This window comes from Podarcis raffonei, chromosome 13 (genome assembly GCF_027172205.1).
Source record: "Podarcis raffonei isolate rPodRaf1 chromosome 13, rPodRaf1.pri, whole genome shotgun sequence".
Classification (NCBI taxonomy): Eukaryota; Metazoa; Chordata; class Lepidosauria; order Squamata; family Lacertidae; genus Podarcis; species Podarcis raffonei.
This window is the reverse complement of record NC_070614.1, coordinates 25,883,089-25,908,038: the sequence shown is the minus strand read 5'-3', so window position 1 is coordinate 25,908,038 and position 24,950 is coordinate 25,883,089. Positions and strand designations below refer to the sequence as shown.

Sequence of the window (24,950 nt, the reverse complement as noted above, 5' to 3'; positions counted from 1 at the left end):
AATTTAACGATCATTACAATTTTATAATATGCAGAGAACAACATGTGCTGGAAAATCAGAGAGAGGAGCTGAGGGAAGATGGGGGAGGGGGGGAGGGGGAAAAATTGGGGGGGAATTATGAAGATGATATGTTGTGATAATTTCTTATGTTGAAATTGTTAATAAAAACTATTAAAAAAATCTGTTTTACTTTTAAAAGACAACTGAAGGTGGCTCTGTTTAGGGAAGTTTTTAATGTCTGATGCTGTATTGTTTTTAATATTCAGTTGGAAGCCACCCAGAATGGCTGGGGAAACCCAGCCAGATGGGCGGGGTATAAATAATAAATTGTTGTTGTTGTTGTTTTGATGGGTAGTAGCTACAATACCACTACCTCAACAGTGAAAAAATGTCATGCCACACTGGAAATCACAAGTGGGGGTCGGGGGAGAGAGCACTGTTGCCGTCATGTCCTGCTTTTGAGCTTCCCAATATGAACAGAAATGCACAAAGTACTGTAAATAGTGTCCATAAAAATGCATGTATTTCTGAAAAAATAACTCACAAAGGTACGTTCAGTTGAGGGAAATAGCTTGCAAAAAATGCACGTGTTAATCAAAACTCCACGCAACAATGTGGTTATTGAGAGAAACTGACAGTAATATGCTAAAGAATTTTCTTGAGGATTTTTCTTTTAAATGATCACAGATTGCTGCAGAAATGTGGAGAACTGGATTTAGGATTGAAAGGATGAAAAGCAGAACAGTAATCGAGAGATCATTCCCAATCTCTATCCTGGATAAAATTCCTTGTTTTGCCCAGGGCAGGGATGGGGAACATGTGGCCTGCCTGCTGTTGTTTAATTCCCTCTGCCATCATTCCCGGCCATTGTGGGCAACGGAGAGGGATGACCGCCACAGGGACCATATACCTGGCCTAAGGGAAGTATTCAGTCCCACACAGAGCTGGGTTTAGGATAAAGAAGCTGGATCTCAGAGAGCAGAACCCAGGGTTGCGTGAGCAGACTACTACTTGAAGAATGAATCTTCCTCCTTCCATCTGCAGCCCCCCCCAACTCCCCCAGGCCGGGACCCCCCAGAGCAGATTTTTGAGCGCATTCAAAGGGGAAGAAGAAGTCCTGTTTCAAGAGTGGAAGTCTGCTCGCATGGGCAGCACTAGATACAGGCTGGAGTGCTTTAACTCAACCAGTTAAACTGATAATGTTATGTACTGAGTTGAATAGGATCCAAAATGCAGCAGTCTGATTGGTCCTAGAACAATAGGATTCAGAATGCAGCAGTCGGATTGGTCCTAGAACAATGCAGCAGTATGACTGGTCTGCAGGAGCCACTCAATCCAGCTCCAGGTGGAAGTGAATCCACAACCTGATTGGCCTACAGGAGAATCCAGGAATTAGCCAATCACGTGCAGCCCATTGTGTAAATAATGTATATAAAGCAGATATTTTGGGGAAACTTTCATTCCTCGCTACTATGAGCTGAAGAAAGAGCATGAAATCCACAATCGACTCTGAGTATATTTCAGATAATAACAAAACATACAGTTGCAGCCTTTTGACATAATGAACACAGACTTTTCTTTTTAATTGGAAGAAACAGTCAATCGATTCTTTAGGAATAGCACATTGTTTCCTTTATCATGGAGTTCCCTTTTTAAAACTATAGAGAAGTATCAGTATTTGAAATTAGGTGTTTGTTTTTTTTGCCTTAACACAAAGAACATAAAATGCGTATTGTTCTGCCACCAGCTACATCTTCTGTTCCCTCTCATCAGTTCTGGATGATACGACTTGCCCATCAACCATCTCTTCAACGACAGTCTTGATCCTCAGGACTTTATTCCTTTCTGGAAAGGGAGATAGAATCATAGAATTATAGAACTGGAAAGAACCGCGAGGGTCATCTAGCGGTGCAGGACTGTTTTGCCCTATGTGGGGTTCAAATCCACGACCCTGAGATTAAGGATCTCATGCTCTACCGAGTTATCCCAGCCCCCCGAAAAATATGTATCAGATACATGCTTAGAATTTATTGGGTGCTTTAAATAATAATATAACATCATCAGTGGGCAAAAATTTCCTTTCTTGCTTGGAAGACCCCCTAATCATTCCGTTTTGGCATTATGGCTAGGGACCAGGAGGTAGAAATTCTGCAAAGCTCATTATCAGTGAGGCCAGTGCCACCAATGCAAGAATGTGGCCTGACCACAAGACTGGTAAGAACCAGTTTAGGAGGAATGTAATGCTGACTGTTAGAGTGGAAAACAAGACCAGATAAGATGCACAGAGGACTTTGCTTGTACAGCAACAAAGCTTGAATTGCATAAGTGTTTTCAATGACTGGTTGGATGAAGAGATGGGGAGGGACTTTCCTGCTGGCTTTTGCAGCAGGATGACTGTTTGAATTCCTAGTGTGGTGGGGGGAAACTGGGCTCCAGCCACTCATGTCGCTGCAGCTTCTCTAGATGGGGCTAGTTTATTTTTTAATAAATAAATAAACAAAATATATAAATAAAATGCTGGGACAGGGCAGGGAAGCGGTAAGGTCAGGGCTATGTGGACCTCACCAGCAGTAACTTCATCTGTTCACCTGGGCAGCCCTGACCTGGCCACCGTCCTCTCCTGCCCCAGACACAGTCCAGGTAAGTTGCAGTGCTGCTAGTGACATGAGAAGGACTCTGCTTTCAGTGCTGTGGAATGTAATCCACTGAGAGCAGTCAAGTACAACATTCCTTGTTTTCCTAGAGTGGACATGCAAGGGAATGTTTGATCCAGCCAGTTGAAACTTCCTGTTCCTCCTGGCCTGGAGCATCTTTCCTTGCATGTGACTAGTGGGTGGGTGTGACCTTTCCAGACCTGGTAAAAGGACAAGGCATGCTGCCCCTCTCCCTCTTTTCCATCTTCTTTTCGTCCTGCGAACTTCCTGGAATGAACTGCTGGCTGCCAGCCAAGCAGTCCCCCAGATCATCTTCCTTATGGGATAAACCTGTTAGTATAAGTTTGTAACTTTAAGCCTGAAGCCTGCCTTCAGGGATCACACTGTGCTCTGCCTGAAAGTTTCATTTTATTGCTTATAAATAAGACTGTGGTGTCTTTAATCTTTTAGGAGGGATTTAAAAGGGGATCTTACCAGGAACATACAATTCAATCCGAGGGAGATTGAATTGCATAATAGTAAGTGGTTCTAATGAGCAATGAGCCTGCAACCAGATTTCTGCTGTGTGTGAGAAGGGGAATGTAAACTTTGCTAAGTAAAGGAATTTGCTAGGGCAAGTTAGGAAGGATATTAATAAACAATATATCCTCTCCTGCCACCCTGAACATTCCCATATGTGCCACCCCAATAGTCACTGCCGGCTGGAAGAGATTGTGCTCAGAGTTGACCAATAGGGCCCAAATGCTATATTAAAGATGTAATGTACCCAAAACAATGTGAAAAGTGGTTCCGGCCACATGGCAGAACATGCATAAGTCTATATGGGTGCTGCCTAAAATACTTTTTGTATCAGTGATGTACATAGTATGGATGGGTGGATTGCTGATGCTGGAAGAGACCTGAAAGCCCTTTTCTGTGCAAGCCAGTTACCTGCTAAGGGGAAGGGTCATTTAGCTCAGGGACGGGGCATCTGCTTTGCATTCCAGGTTTCAATCCCCAGCATCTAAGGGGGCTGGGTAGCTACTGCAAGTCAGTGTAGACAATACTGAGCTAGATAGAACAATGGGACTGACTTGGTATAAGTTTCCTAAAACAATGGTGCAACACCCTCCTGCCAGAATGCAATGGATTTCTGAAAACAAAATCCCAACGAGGCCTCTCTGAAATGCTTTTGTCAGTGGGAACCTTCAACAAATGAAAGAGGGTGTTGACGATTCAGACGCATACCTTTTTCAGCTTCCAGTTCTTCAAGAATAGCCCTGGTTTTTTTAATTAAAAAAAGAAATAAATAAAAACAGAATCAGACATAATGTGTCTTATAAATCAGAAAATCATAGCATCTCAGAGTTGGAAGGGATCCTGAGGGTCATCTAGTCCAACCCCCTGCAATGCAGGGATCTCAGCTAAAGCATCCTTGACAGATGGCCATTTGGTCTCTGCTTAAAAACCTCCAAGGAAGGAGAGTCCACCACCCCTCTTGGGAGTCTGTTCCACTGCTGAAGAAAGTTTTTCCCCCTGAATATTTAGTCAGAATCTCCTTTCTTGCAGCTTGAAGCCATTGGTTCGAGTCCTACCCTCCAGAGCAGGAGAAAACAAGCAGGCTCCCTTCTCCGTGTGACAGCCCTTTAGATACCTGAAGATGGCTATCATCTCAGCCTCCTCTTTTCCAAGCTAAACATACCCAGCTCCTTCAAGCGCTTCTCAGAAGGCTTAGTTTCCAGTCCCATGATCATCTTTACTTACAAAAAGGTTTGCTTTTTAAAAAGAGTTTCATCATTTGCTTATTGCATTTGGGTTCTTCATTTCTGTCAGGGCATCATATCAGTTAGGTCCCATGTCTGCAAGTGTAATGTAACTTCCCTTCCCTCCCTCCTCTGCCTGCATCAGTTGCCGATTTGAAACCCCAGAGCAGATGTGTTTGTGTATGAGAGACATAAAGGAAGGGGAAGTTCTGTTGCATGATTGAAAGCCGTCCCACTTGCACAATGACTCCACTGAATACAGCCCATTACTTTCTAGGTGAACTGCAAGAGAGAGCATCTCTTTAGCGGCCTGACATCTGCGTGGGCAAACTTCCTATATGGCCTCTGCATGCTCGGTGTATTGCTTTGCAGACCGGACATTTTAAAGCTCTCCTCCTCCTCCTCTCTGCTCATTGCTTATACCATCTCTCCTTTGGGGAAGGTTCTCAAGCAGGGTGGAAGGAGAAAGAACTTGGCCATGTGAAGACCACCTGGTGGAAACCCTTACACATATGCTTTTCAATTGTAAACTATATGGTGATCTCCGCCAGCAATTTCTAGATCAACTCTGTATCCCCAAATGGAAACCAGAGTCAGAGGTCATACATTTTCTATTACTGGGGAATGATCAGGAGCTCACCAAGTTAGTGGCTAAATATCTCTATTTGGTTTTTTGCCGTCAAAATACACTGCAGACGTCTGATCTTCCTGGAGACCAAGAGATGTGACGATAGACTGCTCTACCTCCTTTCTTTTAGCAAATGTTTTGTGCCACTGGGGAAGTGGTAATTCTGTATTGATTTGTTTTGGATGTTGTATGTGATGCCAATAAAGGTTTTACGATACGATACGATTATGCCATCTGCTATACCAGAGTCACTCTGCTCTGCTTTCCTCCACATCCCATAACATGCGGTCTGTTGACTCGCACAACGTAAGCACCTTTGGACCAAATCCCTCACCTGCTGTCTTCCCCTTCCAGCAGGCGGCGATACGTGGCAATCTCTGCCTCTAGCTTGACCTTGATGTCCAAGAGGCTGCTGTACTCCTGGGTCTGGCGCTCCATGTCACTCCGCAGCTGCATCAGCTGGGCTTCCATGTTCCCAATGGAAGCCTGTATCTGGGCCAACATGGCTCCATAACGTGCTTCGGTTTCCGCCAGGATATTCTCCTGATCTGCTTTCTAGAAGAAGAGAGCACATGTTCAGTTCAAGAGGATGTTCCCTAGCCTAGAATGTCAAGTGACCCAAAGCCTGTGGGGTGGGGGTGGTCAGCTGATTGCCAGCATTTGCATAGCTCTGAGGGGCTGGAACCCAAATGGTCATGCAGTGAATCAAAAGCAATAAATGTATTGTTGCACTTGAACTTTACCAAGTTAAGCTGGGATTGGAGTTCAATCTCCGTGGTCTGAAGTGTACGTCTCCGATCTGTGACCTCATTTCTATGGCCCTCAAGTTGTTGCGTAGTGGTGGTCACCTCTATATTCCATTCCTCAACCTAAAATACAAAGATGGAGAGAGAGAAATCCAACGGCGAGAAATCAAATGTTATTGTTGTTGGGGTGATTAACAGCGTAGCTGAATACGCTAATTCATTTCAACCTTGGACGGAAGTCCAGAGCCTATTAGAACAACAATCAGCAGAAAAAGGAGGAGGCTTTGAAGGAGGACTGTGCTTCAGAATATTAAGACTGAGAACTATGAGGAAAAAGCCCCCGCATGATTATAGAAATAAGGAATGATCAAATAAAACAAGATAGTTATACCAGTGACTGACTGGTCGAGAGAGGAGATTGTCAATATCAGGATTGGAAAACTGTGAAGTAATAAAGAGGATAGCAGAAAGAGAAAGGATGGACATTTATCTCTTGAAATCCAGAACACGGGAAGTTCCATTGAAATTAATTAATTCGGATTACATAATTGGCTATATTGTTTTTTGTTTTTGAATGTGGAAAGATTTGGTTTGATTTGTTATTAATATGAATGGTTTTTTAATTGGAAAATGAATATCTATATCTATCTATCTATCTATCTATCTATCTATCTATCTATAAACAGTGTAGCTGAATAGACTAAAATACACTGCTGAATGACAAAGGATGTGCCCCATAGCTGCAGCATATTTTTTTGTTATTTAAAAAAGAATTGCATATATATTTGTGTGTGCATGTATATGTGTATATGTAGCAGGCAGAATATCAAGAGGGGCATTCTCTCACACAGAGAGGGAAATGCCTCCTTTAAGATCAAACCTGCTATAATGTGTACATGCACCATTTGAAACCAGCCTTTGCTGGTTTTTGGAAGGCTCTCTTAGCCTGAATTTGCAGACTGGAACAATTACAGCGATTGTCTGCTCATAAGTAAGTCCTATTGGGGATGTAGGAACAGGATTGCAGACTTAACGTCCTATTTCATCACAGTGTTTTGTGAATAAACAAAATGGAGCGTGTCAAGTAGTTTTCACAGGTAAAATGCCATGTGAATGGTTATTAGTCATAACAACAAACTTTAGTCATAACAACCATCATGACAAACATCACCTGTTTATCAAAACGGTCTTTAGCCTCTTGACGATTCTTTTCAGCCATGACTTCATATTGCTGGCGCATGTTGTCCATAATCTGGCCCAGATCAATGCCTGGAGCAGCATCCACCTCGACTGACACGGTGCCACCCAGCTGCTTCTGCAATCTTGCCTTTTCCTGCAAAAGACAAGTGATCATGATTATTCCATGCTAGTTAATGTTGAAACCAGCATCAAGTTCGAGGAATAGGGTCCTTTTTGGCTTCCCATATTCTACTTATGGACGCAGGTGGCGCTGTGGTCTAATCCACAGAGCCTAGGACTTGCCGATCAGAAGGTTGGCGGTTCAAATCCCCTTGACGGGGTGAGCTCCCGTTGCTTGGTCCCAGCTCCTGCCCACCTAGCAGTTCGAAAGCACGCCTATGCAAGTAGATAAATAGGTACCGCTTGGTGGGAAGGTAAACAGCATTTCTGTGCGCTGCTCTGGTTTCGCCAGAAGCGGCTTAGTCATGCTGGTCACATGACCCGGAAGTTGTCTGCGGACAAATGCCAGCTTCCTCGGCCTATAGAGTGAGATGAGCGCCGTGACCCCAGAGTTGTCCGTGACTGGACCTAATGGTCAGGGGTACCTTTACATTTATTCTACTTAAGTGCCCTGATATATGAGGTTTACCAGTCAACCAAATGAGATTGCTCCTCATCTGTGTAGTCACAGGCTTTCAAGATCTGATTACTGCTTACTAATGCAGTCCGAGGGATGTGGGAAGGCATCATTTTCTGTTCTGTATCTGCTGCATGCAGCACTGTTTCCATTACCCTGCAGTTTGGCTTCCACCCAAATCTGTGTTGTTCACTTCACTGTTTGCTCTGGTGAAATCATGCAACTTAGTAATTTAAGTAATTTGTTCCCATTGTGTCTTCTCTGACATCTCTGCTAGATCCTCCCTCAAACTCTTTGGCCCTACTGGCAGGCCCAGGTGAATATATTTTTCCACCTAAGATGGTTTCCTCCTTGCATTCCATGTCCAAAAGCTTACCAAACTGGAGAATTGAATCTGCTGCACCTGAGCATAGCAGATCAGGTTTGGGTGTGCATGCACAAGAACACCCAGCTCTGCCATCCGACATCTTGCTACCCGCCAGCATCTGTCACCTGAGGCAAATGCTTCACTCTGCCTGTTGGCAGAGATGGTCCTGTGGACACCTGAAGCTGAGAAAATCCACAACTCTTTGGCTTAATGGGATGTTTTCTTACCTCGTCGTGATTTTTCTTGAGGTAAGCCAGTTCTTCCTTCAGACCTTCGACCTGATGCTCAAGATCAGACTTAGTCAGGGTCAAGTCATCGATGAGTCTGGCTAACCCTGCTGTGTCATTTTCCACACTTTGTCTGAGACCCAGCTCATTCTCGTATCTGTTTGATGTTCAAAAAGACATGTCAGCTTCCTTCTTAGCAAACTGGACCAATTCCCCAGCAGTTGTTAATTTCATTGGCCAATACGACTGCAACGGACCTCTTTATGATAGCTGAATCCTGAATTCTGGGTTTGTTTGTTTTTTAAATATTCTTGGGTAGATGCTTACAAACAATTGCTACAGTGGTTATGGTGATCTCTAGGGTTGTCATATGTCTGGTTTTTCCTGGACATGTCTGAGATTCCAAAGCCGAAGTGACCATCCAGGGGGAATTTTCAATAATCAGCAAAATGTCCAGGTTTTTGTAAACAGAACCAGGAAGTGTTACTTATTGGTGATTTCCCCCCAAAATTCAACAACTTTTTGGGCATTTTTCCAAAAAGAAAAGCTCAACACCCTTTTGTGCCCAGATTTTTACTTCTTGAAATATGGCAATCCTATCTCAGCCTAGTCTACCACACAGGGTTTTTGAGATTAAATGAGGAAGGGGAAAACCATGTACTGCACCTTGAGCTACTTAGAGAAAAAAGTGGCATATACTGTAAATGCAAGCAATGAATGAATGAATGAATGAATGAATGAATGAATGAAAGTAGACTGCATAAAATCTTCACAGATTGTACAATTTCCACTCCTGCCACCTGTGGAACTGGAAAGACATTCCCATAGTTCCTGCTTTTCCTTTGAGAAGCCCCCATCAGTGTGCGTAAGAGAGAATAATTGGAAATGAAATATTACTGTGCAGGTTAATGGATTGCCATAATGTATTCATTGGTTTTTAACCTACGTACTTCACACGGAAATCATCGGCTGCCAACTTGGTATTGTCAATCGCCAGTACAATCTGGGTGTTGGCCAATCGTTCTGAGATAATCTGGGGGGACATCAGAAAGTGAGGGGTTAGTCATGCAGCAAACCAACTCAGAAACTTAAAAGAGTTACCACCTCCAGGCAACGGAAGTTAGAACTGATGGTCAGTGAAAGACAAGAGAGAGCACTATAATGAGAAACAAAGGCCCAAAGAAGAAGATCAGTGGAGAACTTTAAAAAGATGTTCTAATGAAGAACATGGGCCCTACCACTAGGCAGAGAAATGGCCAGCATGACTCAGCATGGACTGTTCTACTCTATCGCCTGATTCTGCTTTCCTTTCATTAGGGGAATTGCTGTGGCTCAGTGGTAAAGGTAAAAGGTAAGATAAAGGACCCCTGGATAGTTAAGTCCAGTCAAAGGCGACTATGGGGTTGTGGCGCTCATCTTGCTTCCAGGCCAAGGGAGCCGGCGTTTGTCCACAGACAGCTTTCTGGGTCATGGGGCCGGCATGACTAAACCGCTTCTAGCACAACGGGACACTGTGAAAGAAACCAGAGCACACAGAAATGCTGTTTACCTTCCTTCCGCAGCAGTACTTATTTATCTGCTTGCACTGGCATGCTTTCAAACAGCTAGGTTGTCAGAAGCTGGGACAGAGCACCGGGAGCTCACTCCATTGTGGGGATTCGAACTGCCCACCTTCTGATCAGCAAGCCCAAGAGCCTCAGTGGTTTAGACCACAGTGCCACCTGTATCCCTAAGGCTCAATGGTAGAGCACATGCTTAACATGCCAAAATCTGCAGGTTCAATGCCCAGCATCTCAAGGTAGGGCTAGGAGACCCTGGAGTGCTTCTACTAGTCAGCTGCTGTTTCCAATAGTCCGACTCAATATAAGGCAGCTTCCCAGTGCTATTTTTCTAGAAAAAGAGGTGCCAGTACTAATCATGAACCCCTCTCTAATCTCTTAGAATGGCAATGGCGCCTACCTGAGAGGTGCCAGAACTGAGTTCCTGTGAGTTTCCTCCTGAAAAAGAGCCCTGCAGCTTCCTAAATTCCTACGTTTTCCCCTGGGTGGATTAGCTGCAGTTCTAAAGCAAATTTGGTCTTGCATTTCCCAATAATCTTGAAAAGAATTCCCACCCTGTTCAAATGGGAGCACATAATTTTGGGGGCAGCTTCTTGTGGAAATCTTCTCAAAATTCCAAGTGCCCGCATGTAAGTTTTGCTTGGTCACAGTGTTTGTTTGCTCTTGAAAGCCACACAGTGAAAATTATCACGAATCTAGAAGCTACGACCTGATCATGGCACCTCCCAAGTCTCAATCGACCACGTATTTACTTTTCTGTGGGTGCAACTTTATAGCAGAGATTAGATTAGATACAAAACGGTGAGGAAAGAGGGTGGGGTGAATGATTTAAATGGCACGCTCGTAAGACCATTCTCATCAGCATTTGGGATTTTATAACAGGCTTTAATTGACTCATGGTAGGGTGTGGGAAGAGTAAATAGGGAAGTGCACCCCCCCGACATGGGAGTAGTAGTAGTAAGTTTAGTGAATAACATGCATGGCGAAAACAGAGGATTCCTTCTCAAGGAGCTTCGATATTTTATGACAGGCAGAAAATCATTTTAATCTGATTATGGGACAGATCTGCTTTTTCACTAGAGTTTCTTAACACGGCCAAGGCACTTTCCTAAGGAAACAAAAATGGTGGGTCAAATTAATCTAAGGCAGACCCACTAAAATCAGCAGACATGACTAATGTAAGTTCATTGATTTCCGTCAGTCTGCTCTGACCACGACTTGGCTAGATACAAAGTTGTGGTTCCATGCCCCAGATAATACAGTGCTATTTGATCCCAGTTGTGCTCATTGCTCAAACAATTGTTTAAGAACAAAAGTCAAATATGCCTCTGCAGAAGGACTGTTCTATTTTAGTGTTCTGCTTAGTTGTATATAATGATGATGATGATGATGAAATAATAATAATAATAATAATAATAATAATAATTTATTTATACCCCACCCATCTGGCTGGGCTTCCCCATGCACTCTGGGAGGCTTCCAACCAAATATTAAAATACAGTAATACATCAAACATTAAAAGCTTCCCTAAACATAAAAAAGAAGCATTGCATTGTTGGGAAGCCTTCCAAGTTATTCACTGTGCGGGGAAATGTGCAGGTCATGACTGAAGGCCACTTTGCCACACCTCCAGGCTGATGGGCAGGATGACCATGATGGATGGATGACCTTTGCATGTGGTGACCAATGACATGAGTCCATAGAGATCATAGATCATAGAATCATAGAGTTGGATGGGACCCTGAGGATTGTCTAGTCCAACCCCCTGCAATGGAGGAATATGCAACTGTCCCATACAGGGATCGAACCCACAGTCTTGGAGTTATCAGCACCACGCTCTAACCAAGTGTGCTATCTAGTTCACCTTGTGTAATGAGGTCATAGCTCACCCACTTGGTCAGGGCCAGGTCAGCACATATCCTCAAGCAGTGCACTGCCAGCAAAAGGCGATTCAGGAGAGCCATAATTGTGAGAAAATCAGCACGAGCTGCTCTGAGTTAAAATAACTTTTAGGCTTGATTAATATACACGTGTAAGGAAATGGCACACTGTCTACCCTTCGCAGGCTCATACCGTTACCCAGTCAATGGCGTAGAATTTGAACAACTTCTTACCTTGTTCTGGAGGTCTTCAATGGTTTTGAAATACATGCTGTAGTCTTGCTTAGCAACCGGGGAGCACTTCTCATACCACTCACGGATCTGTATTTCAAGTTGAGCATTGCTTTTTTCCAAGGAGCGCACCTTTTCCAGATACACAGCCAAGCGGTCGTTCAGATTCTGCATTGTCGCCTTCCCACTGCCAGCAAGCAGCAGGTCACTGGTGGAAGCACCAAGCTGAAAGCCACCACCCAAGCCACCATAGCTGGTGCCGGTGGAGATGCGGGTGCCGTACCCACCAGCTCCTCCATGGACACTGGGAGCTCGGTATGTTTTGACGGACGATGTTTTGTAGATTGAGCCAGCTAGGCTTGGTCGAGAAGACTGAACAGAGGAAAATCCAGAGAAAGCCATTTCTTCTTCTTCTTCTTCTTCTTCTTCTTCTTCTTCTTCTTCTTCTTCTTCTTCTTCTTCTTCTGTAGCTAAGGAACTACCAGCTTCAGAGACTCTATTGTAGGAATGATCTGTGGGGCAAACTTGTTAGACCTTTATACTTGGTGTAAAAGAAAGAGGCTTGACCGTGTCAAACTCCACCTCTGCTGATAAGCCTGTTAAGGTGGCATTGACATTCTCAACATTTTGCCCCAACCCATCATCGGGCAATAAAAGAGAAATTTACCACTAACAATCCAATGTTTAATCAACAATTCACCTATGCTTCAGTCCAAAGTCTGCTGGGGATCCGGGTTTCTTTGTGATTATGTCGGAGCAGAGATACACCCTTCTGAATGATTTATTGCACCATCTCACTCTATAGGCAGCCACAGTCTTGTAAAATGTGCCCCTTTCCCTCTGGATAAACTAACAAAAGGGAAGCGTCAATGTGTGGGAGGGCTGGAAGCTATTCTCTATGGAGGGAAAGGTAGCTGGAACATGATGAATTCCTGCCTGAATCCATCCTTGCTTTGTGGGTCAGTGCTTCTGGCTGCTAACCATAAGGTTGGTGGTTTGAGCCCAACCAGGGACGGCTGTGGGCAGGATTCTGCATTTGCAAAGGGGTTGGACTAGATGACCCTCAAGATCCCTTCTGACTCTACGATTCTATGATTTCACAGGAATGAGCAAATTCCTCTGCTCTGTTTGCAGGGAAGGCAGGCAGGGTGTAAATACTATCAAAAGGCAGAATTCGACCTCACTATGATTTTAGCAATGGGCATGTTCATGAGGGTGAAACCCAGTTTCTTGTTTCCCACACGCATCTGCTTCATCACAGTGAGAACAGGATGCTGGACTAGATGAGCCACTGGTCGGATCCAGCAGGGCTCCCCTTACTTTCTCAGTGGATCATTACTCCACCAAATATGAATGCAGATGAAACTGAGCAGTGGTTATTTTTATGGTAGGCCAGCCTTGTAATTAAGCACTCACCTGGTAGCCAAAGGTGACAAGGAATTCCACGCAGGCAAGTGAGTAGGCTGATGAAGAAAGGGAGGAGCACTCTGTCCCAACATAGAAACCAAGTCAGCTGCCAGAGATGGGAAGCCTCGTTTTCCTCTGCACTCATCATATAAATGCAGCAGGTCATTAGTAGTGGAGCTAGAGCTCTCTGCCCCTCCACTGCCAGCCCCCAGCAGGTTAGCCAGGTTTTAAGTGCTCCCCCCGGCTTATAATCTTTGCAAGTTTATTATTTGCAATGCTAATATAATCCCCAGTTTGCCTTGCAGTCTGTGGCCTGCCTCAGTGCTTCTGTCCTCTGGAGGCATTGGCAGGTTTGCACTTTAATCCTCTATTTCAGGGTTCACCAGCATGGTGTCTGCTGGTGCCAGTTGGCCACCAGTACCTCCTGTGGTGTTGGTGAAAGGTCTCAGTAAAAGTTACTTCAGAAATCCACAGTACATGAAAATCCCGCTTGTACTACATCCTCTTAAACATATTTTATTGGGTGCCTTCTTTTATTGCCTTCCTTCTGTTCTGAACTGAGGAGAGGTGCAAAGAGCTTCTCTCTGCGAATGCAGTGGTGGCTAATGTGAGGTATAGGACAGCATGGCTGCACTATTTTGTGGTCCCCTCTTTCTTTCTGCTCTGTTAGATGCAGCAGCCATTTTGTGTCATGCCACATTCCCGTGGCAGCCATTTTGTGATTGGTGCCAATGGAGCAGTCTCAAAATTCCAAAAAGATTCAAGACCCCTGCTCTAGTTTCTGCTTGGATTTGGATTTGGCCCACCATGGTCCTTTAGGCTATGCTGCTAGCCTGCCATGCTTTGCCCCTAACCCCACAACCATGTGCAACATTGTCTCTATTTTCATCTGTGAAATATTGGACATCAACGGAGGCAGAGGCACAGTCTTCTGAAGCGCATTGTTCTGACATTGCTCTGTGCCCAGCTCCAGCAATTCAAGGCCTCAAAAAGATTGAGAGGGCCCACAGTGCCTTGGCCCCCTGGAGCCAGCAACTATGAGCAATGTTCCCCCCACTGCCGCCACCCCGTTCTGAGAGTCTAGTCATCCTGGTGACACATCACAAATGCAAAACATGATAATGGAAAGCAAGGGCAGACATGGCTTTGATCAAAGCATGGATGGCAGATGTGTAATCTATAGACTTTATAGCTGAAGGTGCTTCAGGGCACTGCAATTACATTAACTGGCTGCATCTTTAAGCTGCACCTGTCATTCATTCAACAATGCTCAGAGATTCTGTTGTAGGTCGCAGCATCTGGTGCCCAAAGCCTGGGGTATGGAATTGTTAAGGCCTTGCTATTCAGAGAGTCTTACTGCTGTTTTCTCTTGTTTGTGCTCTTTCTTTTTGAACACCTGGTTTCAGGGTGGAAATAAATGCATATTCATCGTGAGAGAATGAATTGCAAAGAGATGCTATAAATGCAGGGCTGCACCCAACTTTCTCTGTCTGCTACCACAAGTGCCCTTTGCGCTGGCAGGTGGGTGAGTTTTAATCTTGGGCAACAGGGGATTTCCGTGTGGCTGTTGCTGCAGCAGAAGTTCATTGCGCAATGGGCTTTTTTGCGTTCTCTTCCGCAACAATGTCCCACAATGGTTGAAAGAAATTCACCAGTGTCACAACAATACCGCTAAGTTACTGGTGGCTGTTGCCCACGGCTGGATTTAGATGAAGAGAGGCCCTAGGCTACTCCACTTGTGAGGCTCCCCATCCCCCACCCTCACAACTAGAAGAAAATGGAAGAGCGTTATAAATAAAATTGAGTGAAGCCAAGGATGATGACGGGTACTTAAAATTCTGCAATTCACAATTTCTGCTCTAAAGGACATAAGATATTATTGTTAAATACCATGGTGATTTAAAAAAAATATGCAATTCACAATTTCTCCTCTAAAGGACATAAGAGATTATTGTTAAATACCATGGTGATTTTAAAAATGCACAAAACTTTTGCAATAGCTGAACTTTGTAAATCTTTTGTGGAATAAGAATTATTTTTTAGGAAATTGAAGTTGTAATGTTATTCTTAAAAAAAACTGTGGGCCTGGCCAGGGCAAAGGTGGTCGTCCTCTTACATACCTGCTGGGATTGACAAGGCATCTGACCCTCACCTGAATCTCATAGTCATCATTTAACTCTTGAGGGAAATAATTAGCATCACACGTCATGTGCATGGAAGTTGCCAAACCAATTAACCAACTAGAAGGATTACTGTTAATAGCACCAGTTTTCCTATAACTTGTTATTGCTGGATAGTTTTGATGAACTGCAATAGCATTTTTAGTTTGCTTTCTGTTGCCACCCTGGAGCTTTTCTTTATTAGTGCCACTTTGTTTTGTACGATTCCTTGTAAATGAAGGAAAGCAACTTTTCTGCTTGTATATGTTGATAATATAATTTTGGTTACTGAGAACAAACAAGATTGTACAAAAACAAGATTGGGTGCAGGCCTGGCCAGGACATAGGCGTCCTGACTATGACAAAGGTGACCTGTGTGCTTGCTTGCTTGATTAACAGCTGTTGGGAACTTCAAGGTCCCTGCTCTCCCTTCTTATTGTCTTTCTGCTGGACCTGGAGACTCCAATAGAGAGCATTCCATGTCAAGAAGGAGGGCAAGTAAGCACTCTACCAAATGACAGGGCAGGAGTTACACAAAGCAGGGCCTTTTCACTGGTGGTGCCCATTGTATGCTTCACTCTTCCCAGACCTGCTCTCTATTGGCCTGTATTTTGGAGCTTTATAATTTAGGAAGACTTTGGAAGAACTGGTTGACAAGTTGTATCAGTTGCTGACGTATGAGCGGATTTTATTTGCTGCTATTCTGTGCTTCTGGTGCACCAGGGTTTACACCAGCATAATAGAGTTGGCCAGGATGCCAGAAGGGATACAATTTACGAGCTTTCTCCATTATCTGCACAGCAGGGGGTGTTCAGTCAACAGTGCAAGGGCTGAGCTGAAGCATTCCCTGCTGGTTACATGCTTTCAGCAATAGGGGTTGCTGTTTGGTAGTACCCAATTGGTTAGCTGTCAGATTCTAGAGCTCCCTATTGGTGGCTCTTAGGTAATTCACAAAATACAGAGTCCATTCATAAAACACAGTGTTCATTCATAAAGCAGTAACATAAATCTCCATTGCTACATATTGGCTGTATATTTCAGGGGTTGAACGTGCAAGTTTATGGCCATGCTGTAGTGTAGTGCTTATGTGACTGTCAATAAAAGGTGGCTGGGCTCATTGTCTTGGGGTTTTGGGGTAAGAGGTGACAAAACTGATTTCCAATAAGTGCCCCCCCTTATTTCCATAACAAGTCCTTGAGTCTGTACTCTGAATGGTGACACCAGGGACCTAGAAGGTGCAGGGCTTGTCAGTCCAACCCCTGCACAGTCTCATCAGGGCTGACCTTAAGGCAATTGGAGCAATTGGGCCAAATTGGGCCCCGTGGGCCGCTCCTAAGGGGCTCCCCACACCAGGGCAATCTAGATGGATTTTATTTATATCTATAAGATTTTGCAGACTTTGGTTGTGAACTGGGGCCCTACAAAAAAAATGCAAGTTGCGCCCCACTGCTTCAAATTGGGCCCCACTGGCTAGCCCTGAGTCTCATAGTTGCTGCGCCTAAGTTGCCCTGCCCTTGCATGAAGTCTTGGGTTTGCAATTTTGGGAAAGGGGGGGAGACTGCAGCACTGGGGAGAGGGCAGGCTGGTGAGGTCCCCTAGACTCAGAGGCCCTAGGCTACAGCCTACTTAGCCTATACATAAATCTGGCACTGCTGATGCCCATTGGGACTGGCGGCGCAAATGGCAGGGAACCCAAACAGTAGTTGGAGCCAATGACACACGGAACTAAATAATTCTAGGTTTCTCCCCATCCTCCTCCCAGCTGAACCCTACAGGAAGAGAAGGAGGAAGGTGACAACCCGAGAGTAAAGTTGCTGTAACAATGGAAGCAGTTTGCAGGGGGCGGGGGTATTATAAATCATTGAAGGTATGTAAAATAATGGCTGGATTTGTTTAAGTCCCAAAGCCATAGGTTTGGGGTTCGGTATGGGTGCAGCTGCTTAGCGTAAACGTAAATAAGGCAATTTCACGAGAGCAGAAGTTCAAGGTTCGCTAGTCAAATCTCTTAGATAAGGACCTTAGAAAACCGAGCAATGTCTCTTTTATTTGCTTATTAATAAATAGACAAGTGTTCATCTGTGCTGGTCTGCGGCTGAAATAAAGTTTGATATGTACTGATACAAGTGTTTGTGTATGGGCAGGAGGGGAAGGGGAAACAGGTGAGGTCTTTTCATTTAGATGACTTTTCCAGCTTCAGTGTAACAGGCTGTAAAGAGCCCTTTTTAAACCGAGTTGCGGACAGGTGTCTCCTAACCACTCCCAGCACCCTTAACAAGTTGCAGCACCCATAATCCTTTGGGGGAAGCCATGACTATTTAAATGTATGGGGTGAATGCAGCCTATGTTCCGAGCTGCTCAGTTCCCACGGAAATCTGCAGAAATCATATAAGCGCTTCAACCCATCCTTCTCCCTGAGAAAGGAGATTTTTTTCAACATAGCTAGACCTTTCAGAGGAAGGCAAGCTACAGAGCTGTTTGTTACCTGGTAAAGCGGTACAGAGAAGCAATTAATACCCCCCCTTTTTCCACAGCGCTTCCAGCAGCACGGCAAAGGTGCATATTTGTAGAGACAATGCTAGTGACTCACCCAGGCGTTGTGCGTGCCATTGGGGTTTACTCAGGCATCCACTTTAAAAAAACCATTAAGGCACAAGGGAAGGTAGACACCTCGTTCTGGGCATGAACTCTCAGGTGCTGCTTCCATTTTAGAGTACATGGAGGAAGGAGGAGGTGGCAGTGGCAAAAGGAAAAGCCGAAATCCCACTGTGAACAAGGTTCAGCAATCCCCTTAATTATAGTCAGTACAGTGGTACCTGTATTAAGTACTTAATTCGTTCCGGAAGTCCGTTCTAAACTGAAACTGTTCTTAACCTGAAGCACCACTTTAGCTAATGGGGCCTCCTGCTGCCTCCGTGCTGCTGGAGCATGATTTCTGTTCTCATCCTGAAGCAAAGTTCTTAACCCGAGGTACTATTTCTGGGTTAGCGGAGTCTGTAACCTGAAGCATATGTAACCTGAAGCGTATGTAACCTGAGGTACCACTGTATTAGATCACAGTTGTTGTGGAGCAGAGATGCACTAAGTAACTCTTTCCATCCCGTTTTGGTCTCAGTCAAAGCCATGGGACCGTTCCATTCCCTTGAATGCTGTTCGACCCATCCCTCCCACTTGCACTCTGCACACATTATGTGCCTGGTTTCCTTATAAAAATAGGCACTTTTAATGCAAAGTGCACACGTTCCTGTGTGTTTTTCTTAATGCATTCCCCAGTAAGAGACACAGCTTTTATGCAAAACGTGTACAGTGGTACCTCGGGCTACATATGCTTCAGGTTACATACGCTTCAGGTTACAGACTCCGCTAACCCAGAAATAGTGCTTCAGGTTAAGAACTTTGCTTCAGGATAAGAACAGAAATCATGCTCTGGCAGTGCGGCAGCAGCAGGAGGCCCCATTAGCTAAAGTGGTGCTTCAGTTTCAGGTTAAGAACAGTTTCAGGTTAAGAACGGACCTCTGGAACGAATTAAGTACTTAACCTGAGGTACCACTGTATTTACTTGTGTATTGCTTTTAGATCCCAGTTTTTCTCCAAGGAGCTCAAAGTGGTGTTTTTTAAAAAAAATTATTTTGAGTTGAGCAAGCTGCAAATTATCTTCCTTTATTATGAAAGGAGATTTATATCATGAATATGTTGAAATGAAAAGCTTTAATCCCTGTTGGGGGGGGAACAACCCCCCAAAATGCCCACTAGTTACATTGATACAAGTTAACATACTACAGTGGTACCTCGGGTTACAAACGCTCCAGGTTACAAACACTTTGGGTTACAAACTCATAACACTAGGTCCTGTGAAGCTGAATAGATACAAGAGAAGATCTCCCACCTCGGGCAAAGTTAAGCTATGGCACTTGCTCCCATAGGAGGTAGTGATGGCCATAAACTTAGATATCTTTAAAAGAGGATTAGACAAATTTGTGGGGGGTGAGGCTGTCAAAGGCTGCTAGCCAGGATGACCAGGCTCTTCCTTCATGGAGGGGGGCAACAGTGCTTCTGAATACCAGTTGTTGGAAGCCACAGGAGGGGGAAATGCTCTTGTGCTCAGGTCCTGCTTGCAGGTTTCCCACAGGCCCCTGTGAGAACAGGACGCTGGACTAAGATGGGCCATTGGCCTCATCCAGCAGGCTCTTCTTATGTTCTTATGTTGTTCTTCTAAACGTGTGAATTATGGAAAATGTGTGCTGTTGAAATGCATCTATCCCCTCTCTAATAATAATAATAATAATAATAATAATAATAATAATAATAATAATATATTTGTACCCCGCCCATCTGGCTGGGTTTCCCCAGCCACTATGGGCGGCTTCCACAAAGACCAAAAATACACTAAAATGTCACACATTAAAAACTTCCCTGAACAGGGCTGCCTTAAGATGTCTTCTGAATGTCAGGTAGTTGTTGTTCTCTTTGACATCTGATGGGATGGCACTCCACAGGGTGGACGCCACTACCGAGAAGGCCCTCTGCCTGGTTCCCTGCAGCTTTGCTTCTCGCAATGAGGGAACCGCCAGAAGGCCCTCGGTGCTGGACCTCAGCGTCCGGGCAGAACGATGGGGGGGGGGAGACGCTCCTTCAGGTATACTGGGCCGAGGCCGTTTAGGGCTTTAAAGGTCAACACCAACACGCTTGGAAACGTACTGGGAGACAATGTAGGTATATCTATCTATCATCTATCTATCTATCATCTATCTATCTATCTATCTATCTATCTATCTATCATCTATCTATCTATTATCTATCTATCTATCTGTCTATCTCGGCCTCAGTCCAGTATACCTGAAGGAGTGTCTCCACCCCCATCATTCAGCCCAGACACGGAGATCCAGCGCCAAGGGCCTTCTGGCAGTTCCCTCATTGTGAGAAGTGAGGTTATAGGGAACCGGACAGAGGGCCTTCTTGGCAGTGGCGCCCGCCCTGTGGAACACCCTCCCACCAGATGTCAAGGAAATAAGCGGCTATCTTATCTTTAAAAGACATCTGAAGGCAGCCCTGTTTAGGAAAGTTATTAATATTTAATGCTGTATTGTTTTAACACTCCATTGGGAACCGCCCAGAGTGGCTGGGGAAACTCAGCCAGATGGGTGGGGTATACATAATAAATTGTTGTTGTTATATCATCTATCTATCATCTATATCATCTATCTATCTATCTATCTATCTATCTATCTATCTATCTATCTATCATCTATCTATCTATCTATCATCTATCTATCTATCTATCTATCTATCATCTATCTATCTATCTATCTATCATCTATCATCTATCTATATCATCTATCTATATCTATCTATCTATCATCTATCTATCTATCTATCTATCTATCATCTATCTATCTATCTATCATCTATCATCTATCTATCTATCTATCTATCTATCTATCTATCTATCTATCTATCTATCATCTATCTATCTATCTATCTATCATCTATCATCTATCTATCTATCTATCTATCATCTATCTATCTATCTATCTATCTATCTATCTATCTATCTATCTATCTATCATCTGTCTATCTATCTCTATCGATCTATCTATCTAGGTAACTGTCATCTACCATCTATCTATCTCTCCATCCCTATCATAAATGTGCTCTTCCTACTGACAATTGCATGAAGTGGCACTGCCTTCCTTTTCACCCAACATAATATATGTGTTCCTTCCTCACTAGAGGTCGCCATCTGCCTACAAGTTGCTAGCGCATGGCTTAAATGCTTCATGTTTAAGCTGATCTCTAATCAAAGCGGAAGTGGAGGAGAAGCATTTGAAATAGGAATGTACATAACCCCCCCAAATGAAGACACACGATAGCTTATTGATTAATGAAGAGGCATGGTTTTATTATAAGAACAAAGGAATCTGCAAAAAGCAGGTAGCTCTTACACAGGTTAAGCTGGCCAGGATGCCAGCCTGGCCAAGACGCAGTATCCCTGCAGCATCTGGGCTTGACGAGGCTTGTGGCCTGTCCTGAGCCTACTCCAGCTGAGGAATCACATATTTCCTCCCTCAGCTTGTGAGCCCTACCTGGGCTGTGGGTCCTTGCCTGCCTTAGCCTTCTAGAGCGTACCTCCTGCAATCCTGCAATTGGAATAATTCAACCAAAACGAGCAAAACCAATGAGCTCCATGCCATAAGGTGATTTGGTGGGGGGATTTCAACTCTCCCATCTCCTACACCAGCTGCCAGCCACATGCTGTGATCATGCCACATCTAGGGTTGCAAAAAAGAGGACACATTTGCCATTTTCCCAATCTTAAATTCAGTGTGCTCTTTCTCCTCCCCTCCCCACCTCATTCTGTTCTTCTTTATCCCCCCCCCCGAAGTATTTTCCTCCTCTTTTCTTTAAAACCATTGTTTAAGTCATTTGCTTTCCCAGAGGTTTTTGTGGTGATGCGCGGTATTGGCTTAGGCATTGGTCCTAACAACTAACCAGTATCAGCCTGCTTGCTTGAAGACCGGTAAGGGTTAACCACCAATAGGGGGAGTCCTGCTGATGCACGTCAACTAGGAGCTCCCCCCGGAGTTACCGCTTGGGGGCGTGCCAAGGGCCCACACCTCCATAGGCTCAGGACAAGGCCACACCCCCCGGAATCCTTTACTGGACTACCCTTTGTTTTCGGGGAAGGTGATGGCGCTTCCTTCCCCCCATCATCTGCATAACAATAGAACAATACCCCTACCAATGTAGCATCCGGCCCTTCACTTGCCTGATCTGCCAATGAAGCATCAATGAAGCATCCGGCCCTTCACTTGCCTCATCCTCCTCTTCTTTTGACCCACCTTGTGCTCTACCTTTCAGCTCTGAAGCTTGCCCTGCCTCTGTCTCTTGCCTCCTGGCCAGTACAGTGTCCCACAAATCACTGACCCCTTTCTCCCAAGTCAGACTCCACCCCACTTCCCCCAGTGCACACTCGTCAGTGTTCTGCCAGTTCCTGACGCTGATCTTGAGCTTTTCACTTTTCCTCAGAGGAAAGTGCAGGTGGTTAAGGAAGTGTTAAAGTGTGCGTTTTCCTCATTTCTTCATGCACAGATTGTACCATGCAACACGTGATGTGTACATTTCTACTTTCACTTGAGTCACTGCTGCCAATTGCCGGCCAGGCAGAGCGGATTCCAAGCAGGCTCAAAATCCTGGCACCTTGCTCCTTAGAAATTACAAAATAACCTCTCTGTCTTAGGAACTGTACCTTGCCGGTGTTATAGACTCATTTGCAATTTCCAACTCTTGGAGCCAAAGGCAAATTAATGGTTACATGTTCATTACTCCTGGGAATGGGGCTCCTTAGGCCCGTGGGCCAAATGCGGTCTGGTAGGCCTCTGGGTTTGGTTGCTTAGGTCTCTCCCAAGGCCATACACCCTTTGCGGAAGGGAAGGCAGCTGTCATGGACTGGTTGGGCGCATGGGACTGGTGGGAGGAACCAGCTGGGGAACCACCAAGGGAAGAAGGCTCAGAGCCTGGGGAGTAGTGGTGGGACGACAAAGGGAGAGGAGGGAGGAGAATGGGAAGAGGAGGCATTGGAAGCTGAAGAGGTAACAGGGCTTAGTGAGCTGGTAGAGTCTGTGACAGAGAGAAATCCGGAATCAGAGGCAGAGGCTGAAGCAGGGGACGATAGAGGCCAAGAGGCAGAGATAAGTCAGGTTGGTAAGGAGTCACTGGTCTCCTGCTGAGACAAGCTTCCCTTCCTGCTTGTCTCCCAGAACCAGAAGAGGCATGAAAAGGGCAGAGGAGAGGTTAGCTGCATGCAGTTGCAATCTCTGATTGCTTGGAAGAAGCCCTGGAGAGCAGGGGATTTAGACTGCTGTGAGGAGGTGGGGACTGTCATTCTCGACAACTGATTTTCATGGAGGAAGACCGCTGGGAATGAGCTGCTCTGTTCATTAGGCCTGACACTCAACCAAGTCTGTGGAGATCCTGTTTTTGCTAATGAAGATCTAACGCCATCTTTGAACTGTGTGATTACTGACTGCACGCTCCTGTGACAGCAGCCCTCAGGCTGAAAACAGGTTCCCAATGGCGTACTGGCTTCTTCCCCTCTCCATTTTATTCTCACAAAAGCCCAGTGGATAGTTGGTGGTGGGGACTGACTAACAATCAGGTGGAAGGAGAGAGTGGGATGACACCTATGGGCCACAAACCCCAGTCCCCACCACCAACTATCCACAGATGGGGGGGCATGTTTGTATCTGAGAGCCTGCTGAGAGCCCCCCCTTTTGGAATTTAGGACCCTGAAATTGTTAATCATGTGAAGCGAGTGCCCAAATAAGGGCTTATCCCTCCAAGCAGAGGCTTATCCCTCCCTTGAAACCAAGAGCACTTTTTCAGTGGGCTTATGCTTCTGAGTTATCAGTTTCGGTTTTGAGCCCAGGGAGCCGGTTCCCTGATGAAGAGTCTTTCACTAAAAGAAGCCTAAATCAATATTTGCACTTTAGGATAACCTTGGCAGTTGCTTGCAACCTGTGGGAAACAAACATGTCTTGTGGAAATGGAATGCCAAGTGGAACCGAGTGCTGCTGCTTTTAAAAGAACAGCAACAATTCCTTATAAAGAAAAATTGGCTGAGGGTAGTCAGATGCCTTCTCAGAGGACTGGCAGTGGTGTGACGTAAGCACTGGGGTGTGAACACATCCATCTATAGTCTCTGCTCTCAGGTTCTACAGGCTTAAAAAAAATATTTTGCAAAACCTGCTTAACCAGATGCAACAGAAGGACAAAAGAAATGCATGTGTACACCCAGGAAAACAATGGCCTTATCACGTCACATTCCTGTCTTGAGAAAACTAATGTTTGTCTCCTGACACAGTATAATAGGAAATCGGTGACCAACAGGGAGGTCCTGTTTCTGAAACACATAAGCAGCCTGCCCCAACTTGATGCTCTCCAGTTCTAAATTGCAGCGCCTGTCAGCTCCAGCAAAGTCAATGGTCAAAGATGATGGGACTTGAGGTTCAAAACTTCTGGAGCTCACTGGGTTTGGGAAGCCTGCCCCACACAATGCAAGGATTTAACTAATTGCATTGTCCATCTGACAGCAAGAAAACATGGTCTGCCATCTTGATTCCAAATTGCTCCTGGGGTCCAAATGTTGGTGAAGAACTCCACCTCCAACTTGGGAGTCCTTGTGCCAGGTTTTTGATAATCTCTCAAGAGGTCTCTGAATGCTACAGAGAGCAGACAGACAGACAAACAGATGGACCAAACACTTTCTAAAATATATTGTAGATAATGTGGGGTTCTTTGTTTGTTTTGCATTATGTGTGTGCCTGCAAAGCTTGATCTTCTCCGTGTTTTCCGGTTTATGAACCCCAATGGCTTCCAGGTGACTCATCCATAGAACTTTGCGTCACCTACACAGATTAAGAGACATTTGTAGCAGGTAACAGACGAAAGGCTGGAAACCTAAAACCCATGTGTAATTAAGAATCAGGAAAAGATTATGCAGTGAATACAAGTTACTATGGAAATTGCTTAAATACAGTA

The 24,950-nt window shown here is 44.8% G+C and overlaps 1 protein-coding gene across 1 annotated transcript; it reads right to left on the bottom strand.

Annotated features, from left to right (window-relative positions):
* Positions 1 to 1,696: 1,696 nt before the first annotated feature.
* On the bottom strand, positions 1,697 to 12,358 carry LOC128399985 (keratin, type I cytoskeletal 19-like). Its single transcript, XM_053361891.1, has 8 exons — positions 11,854 to 12,358; positions 9,131 to 9,213; positions 8,181 to 8,337; positions 6,942 to 7,103; positions 5,768 to 5,893; positions 5,359 to 5,579; positions 3,882 to 3,913; positions 1,697 to 1,845 (listed from the first exon to the last, which is right to left on the bottom strand). The coding sequence occupies exons 1-8, from the start codon at positions 12,250 to 12,252 to the stop codon at positions 1,748 to 1,750; spliced, it is 1,278 nt and encodes a 425-aa protein (XP_053217866.1). The 5' UTR covers positions 12,253 to 12,358; the 3' UTR covers positions 1,697 to 1,747.
* Positions 12,359 to 24,950: the final 12,592 nt, after the last annotated feature.

Coding starts and splice junctions, on each gene's coding strand:
- LOC128399985 (XM_053361891.1), bottom strand. CDS start 12,252: ATGGCTTTCTCTGGATTTTCCTCTGTTCAGTCTTCTCGACCAAGCCTA. Junction 3,914..5,358: donor CTGGAAGGGGAAGACAGCAG/GTGAGGGATTTG, acceptor TAAAAAAACCAG/GGCTATTCTTGAAGAACTGG. Junction 1,846..3,881: donor AGAACTGGAAGCTGAAAAAG/GTATGCGTCTGA, acceptor CTCCCTTTCCAG/AAAGGAATAAAGTCCTGAGG.